A 6,000-nucleotide genomic window follows, 5' to 3' on the forward strand; every position below is an offset into this window, starting at 1 on the left:
TATCACATGAAAATACGTACACCGTAAAGTCGCTGTTCTAAACCAAAAAACATGGTCGCAGTTTTTTTTTTCCATTATGCACTGCGTGCTGCAGTATTTTTTTTTTTTTTTTTTTTTTTTTTTTTTTTTTTTTTTTTTTTTTTTTTTTTATACTTCACACACTAACCATGCAGACCCATTCTCTCACATGTAGACCTACCAGCTTTCTCCTGCAAGATTTGAAGCTGCTAGAATTTTGCCATTAGCTCTCCTCTGACAGGTAAGAGGCAGTTAAATTTTCATTTACTGTACAGTATTTCAGTTAAATTTTCATTTAGTATTCATTTTTACAGTTTCCATGTGCTGTATAATTTTATATTGTTTTATGTAGTAGTTAGTACATTATTATTAATAAATTATTATACAGTGGACCCCCGCTTTACGATGGCATCACGTTATGTTAAATCCGCCATACGATACATTTTAAAGCAAAAATTTTGCCTCGCCTCACGCTAAAAAACTCACCTTAAGTGATTCGTCTGGGATGCGTCCCACATGTGACCTCAGCACTAGTGTTTACAAGCCAGCCAGTGTGGCTGCATCTACGCACACATTCGGTATATTTCGCATTATCCCAGTGTTTTTAGTGCTTGTAACTGCAAAATAAGTCACCATGGACCCCAAGAAAGCTTCTAGTGCCATCCCTGTGGTAAAAAGGGCAAGAATTAGTATGGAATTGAAAAGAGAGATTAAGGAAATGTGTGCAAAGTGGGTTGAACTGCAAACCTTTATGGATGAAAATCACCCTGACACAGCTACTGCAAGCTGTGTTGGCAACCTGTACAATGACAATGTTATGGCCCATTTTAGGAAAGTCTGAAAGGAACGGGAGGTACAGACCTCTATGGACAGATTTGTTGTGCGACAGATGTCCAGTGTCTCTCAAGCTGGTCTTAGTGGCATTAAAAGAAGAGAAGTAACCCCGGAAAAGGACTTGCTACCTCAAGTCCTAATGGAAGGGGATTTCCCTTCTAAACAGTAACAACTTCCACACACTCCCCTCCTCCCATCTCATCAATCATCACCAGATCTTCAATAAAGGTAAGTCTCATGTATTCTATTCTTAGTAGAGTAGTAATTGTGCATGTCTTCTTCAGTTTGTGTGTATTAAAATTAATATTTCATGTTGTAAAAAAATTTTTTTTTTCATACTTTGGGGTGTCTTGCACGGATTAATTTGATTTCCATTATTTCTTATGGGGAAAATTAATTCGCCTTACGATAATTTCGGCTTACGATGAGCTCTCAGGAATGGATTAATATTGTAAGGCGGGGGTCCACTGTATTGTCATTTGGGGTTTGGAATGGATTAATTCTATTTACATTAGCCCTTGTGGCTTAGTGCTTCTTTTTGAGTATAATAATCTATTTACATTATTCTTTATGAGAAAAATTGCTTTGGTTGTCATCCATTTTGGTTGTCAAACCAACTTCTGGAACGAATTCAGTTCAACAACCGAGGTTCCACTGTATATGTACTGTAGCTGAAGTGAGAGGCATGTAGAAATGTGTTATAAGGTCAGTGAATGATTAAAGGATTAAAAGCATAAATATTGACAGGTGAGAACTACAATTACAGGTATTCATTTTTTTTTAAATAATTAACTGTATTAGGAACAAAATGGTAAAAAATATTGCCTACGTTTCTAGGGTGAAGTCTGTTTCTCCCCACCCCCCCAGAATGCCAAAGGCTAAACACTTTCATATTTTGTACAGCATTTATTTTTTCTTTATATCTAAATAACTTTGAATATGTGTTGTTATAATTCTTTGTCTTATTTTTGAAACAGGTGACAAGTGCTCTAGGTGCCACCTACCTAGGTGCACAGAAAGCAAGTTATGATATGCCTCGTGACTACAGTAAGAATGTAACTCCATTCTTCACATATGTTCACCCTACATCACTGACTTCTAGTCTTCCTACCAAAGGTATTCCTAAGGCTGTCAATGTGAATCATGAAAATAAATATGTTTGCTCAAATGGCAAAGTTCCTGATGCTTCTACAAATGGACAAGCTAATGGAGCTTCAAATGGAACTCATTCAAATGGACTCAGTACATGAGATTCCGACTACAGCATACAGCAAGCTTCAACTAACTTTCAGTTTTAGAGAACAAAGAGCAAGCTTGAATGAAAGGAACCTTGGTATTAAGTGTGAATGAGCTGTAAGATATAGAAAATTTAAAATATTGAATGGTGTAGTAATTAGAAAAGAATTTTCCCTCATCATTGTATGTACTTTCAAATTGAGGGTTACAGTATGTTTTAGTTTAAATGAGTATTAAATAGACACTGGAAAATTGCTGCAATGAAAACATAACTTTTCCTGGTCATAGTATTAGTCTAACTTTATAGGTTACACTGATTTCTCATATCAAGAGCATTGTAGTCTTCCATACAGAGTTCATTGGTATATTTTTCTATAATGTCAATTTATAAAATTAAGCCAACTAAATTTGGGACTACTGTTCTGTACTGTCTATTTTATAGTTCGTATAAAATTCTAAACTTGAATATTTTTGTACATAGAGAATTTAAGCAATTGCCAAATGTAGGTAAGACATTTAAAATTTAAAGTATTCTACTAATGTTGGTTCCACTCAGCTTGAAGTTTCCTGACAAGCTAATTTTGATGAGTACTGTTATATAGTACATCCAGCTGGATTATAATAAAGATTAATACAGTACACCTTTTGTGACATTTCCTATTACTGTGTATATAGTATACAGTAATGCTTTTCATGACTGTGCATAAGAAGGCAAGTAGAAAATATACGAGTATGTTTTATACAAAAGTTATAGTGCAGATTTTTAGAAATCAGTCAAATTTTAGAATTTAACTGGCCAAGAAACAATGCTATAATAAGCATCATATATATACAATGGCTGATATGCAGGTACATGTAAATGAAAATATTAAATCCACATCCATGCTGAGTAAAAAAAAACAAAATAGAAAAATTGGATTCTTAATCAAATGTTAAAAAACTTAATTTTGGGATTAACCCTTTCAGGGTCCGTCCCGTAGATCTACGGCTTTACGTTCAGGGTCCAAACCGTAGATCTACGCCATGAGCTCAGCTCACTCTGATAAACTGTGAGTGGTACATTTGGGCCTAGATATGAGAGAATACATCTATGTGGTATCTGTGCACCACATAAAACAGATCCTGCAGCACACTGTGTATAATGAGAGAAAAAAAATGAAATCATGATTTTTCGATTAAAACAGCAACTTTGCAGTGTTTTTTCGTATGTTTTTTATAGTTGTATTTGCGATTTCTTGGTCTCATTTGATAGAATGGAAGACATATTACAGAAATAGAGATGATTTTGATTGGTTTTAGCACTGGAAGTGGCTTGAAACTGAGCTCAAAGTAGCGGAAATGTTAAATTTTTGCCGATATTCAAGAGTAAACAAACGACCTCACACGTCTAATACACGTCAGCTGGTGGGTCTAATATACATTCACAAATATGGTGATGATATTTATACAATTATTACAGTATTGCATAAGAGTAAATCTTCTTTTTTTTGGTGTGAATAAAAATTCATTATGTGAATAAAAAATCAAAATGGAATTTATTTGTAAAGCCTCAAAACATAACTAATGAACAGAGGAAATGTTAGTTTAGTGCCAGGAATGCCTACATTGTTCATTCTGGACCCTATTTTGAAATTGGAATATTTTGAACTTTGTGTTAAATTGACCAAATTAACAATTTCCGATCACTTTATTTTGTAGTTGAAACAGTTGACTTGGCGATTTCTTGTGCTCAGTCGATAGAATAGAAGTAATACTAGTGAAATAGCTAAGAATTTGGTTGATTGGAATAATGTAATTGGCCTAAAATGGGAGTCAAAGTCGGCAAAATCGCCGATTCGTAAATATCGCTGACACATCAAAATTCGCGAGAGCATAATTTCGTCAATTTTCCACCAAATTTCGTACTTTTTGTTTTATTACCTTCACAAAAAGATTCTCTACGATTTCATAAGAAAAAATAACAAATTTTTTTTTTTAAATTCTTGGACACTGGTGCGTGACTCCAGATTTGGGCCTTGGACCCTGAAAGGGTTAAAAAAATGGCCAGTATGCCTAGGTTGTAAGCAAATAGCTGTATAATCCTCCGGGTTTAGCGCTTACCCCTTGATTATAATAATAATAATGTAAGCAAATAATATTTCCATACCATTTGAAGCAATAATTAATGGAGAACAATTTGCATGATAGAATATTTGGAATAATACAAAATATAAACACTAGAAACCAACATGCTTGGGACAGACCATGCCAGTTTCTTGAAAAATTACATTTTATAGGGTATTTTTCATTTTTTAAGAATGCAAAGCCAGCTCAGTCATGACAAATCTGGGAAGGAATGCTTGTGAGATGCTGAAACTGGATCATGATGCAAATGTCACCAATTTGACGGTTTTGTGCTTTTTCTATACTTAAAACTTGTTTTGAGTACTGATATCCCTTGCCTTATGCTGTAGGTACATTCCAGGTCCATGACAACTACCAAGCTCAATCAGGTAATCAATAATTTTGTGAACAGCATCAATTGCATACTGCAATGTATATTGCATATACAGAATTAAAATAGTAATAAAATCAGTAATACTAATGTAAGAGGAATTTAGAACAAGTTTTACTGCAATACTGTACTTAATGTTTATTACCCAATATATAATCTGTAGCTTGGCATGTATTATAATTGATGGTTAAAAATTATTCTTGTTAGAAAACCCTCATCAATATTTCAAATACACGTACTACTGTACTGTATATTGAGATATTCTAAAGTGAACATTCAACTCACATCTTGTAAAATTCATCCACCCAAACAGCATTAACAAGACTCGTAATTAGTAGAAACTTGTACAATAGTGTGTAAACCATGGCATGAGTGTTATGATTAAATAATTAAGTTTTTGTAAGCAAGGAGGCTACTTGATCAGATTATAAGTATTAGAAATATGAATTGTCTGTGTTCAGTAGACTAACATTTTTGTTGTATTTTATAACATGTTAATTCTGATAAATCAGATCTGTTGTAAAAGTATTTTCAATAAATATTTTTGTCTTAAGACCTTGTATATTTTATGTAGAAAATTTTAGAATAAAATTAAATACAAATTGCAGTGTAAATTCATTACCACTATGGATTATAAATAATGGACTGTAGACTTGCAAACTTGTAGGAGAAATTATGAAATTAAAATAAAAATGAATTGCCAGTTTTAAAAAATAAAATGTATGAAAAAGTGATCAGTAATCAAATTATTTTCTGAAGGTATAAAGTAAATGCAAAGATGGAAACATTTAGTATTACTGTATCATTCCCATATTAGAACAGGCATGTGAGAAAAGTTATTTCTGAGCTCAAATAATAATAATACACACTACCTTGTATACATGATATAAGATGTATCTTATTTTTCATCTTATGAATATACTTCCATATCAGTGTGAATACAGTTACTACATATTCCAGCATGAATAACAGAATTGCCACTTAGGCTTACCTAAATAACAAAAAGGCACAATACCATGACTGGAACTATACACAAATAACCCGCACATAAAAGAGAGAAGCTTACGACGACGTTTCGGTCCGACTTGGACCATTGACAAAGTCACTGTCAATGGTCCAAGTTGGACCGAAACGTCGTCGTAAGCTTCTCTCTTTTATGTGCGGGTTATTTGTGTATAGGCTTACCTAATTCTAAATGGTCTTTTAGAACTATTTGTGTTATCACAATTACTACTGATGCTAATACATCACTCACCTCTATATATCTTCAGTACTGCATGTACAACACTGATTTACCAGCAACAGATTGTCCAGCACCTCTTTTCAATACGTACTTTGAACAAAATAATGAGACTGCTCTTTTGTCTCTCTTTAAGAGTGGCTTCTTGTAGTGTTAAAAAGATTTTCCTGTCCAAGGA

General features: G+C 33.4%; 1 protein-coding gene across 2 annotated transcripts in view; it reads left to right on the plus strand.

Moving 5' to 3' along the window:
- Nagk (N-acetylglucosamine kinase) overlaps nucleotides 1–5,187 on the plus strand; it is a 30,078-nt gene extending 24,891 nt beyond the window's left edge. For both annotated transcript variants that reach the window (XM_053779496.2, XM_070088407.1), the window contains exon 6: nucleotides 1,830–5,187. In XM_053779496.2, coding sequence (XP_053635471.2) covers nucleotides 1,830–2,102 — 273 coding nt within the window. In that variant the 3' untranslated portion in view covers nucleotides 2,103–5,187. The remainder of the gene's footprint in view (nucleotides 1–1,829) is intronic.
- Nucleotides 5,188–6,000: the final 813 nt, after the last annotated feature.

This window comes from Cherax quadricarinatus, chromosome 24 (genome assembly GCF_038502225.1).
Source record: "Cherax quadricarinatus isolate ZL_2023a chromosome 24, ASM3850222v1, whole genome shotgun sequence".
Taxonomy (NCBI): Eukaryota; Metazoa; Arthropoda; class Malacostraca; order Decapoda; family Parastacidae; genus Cherax; species Cherax quadricarinatus.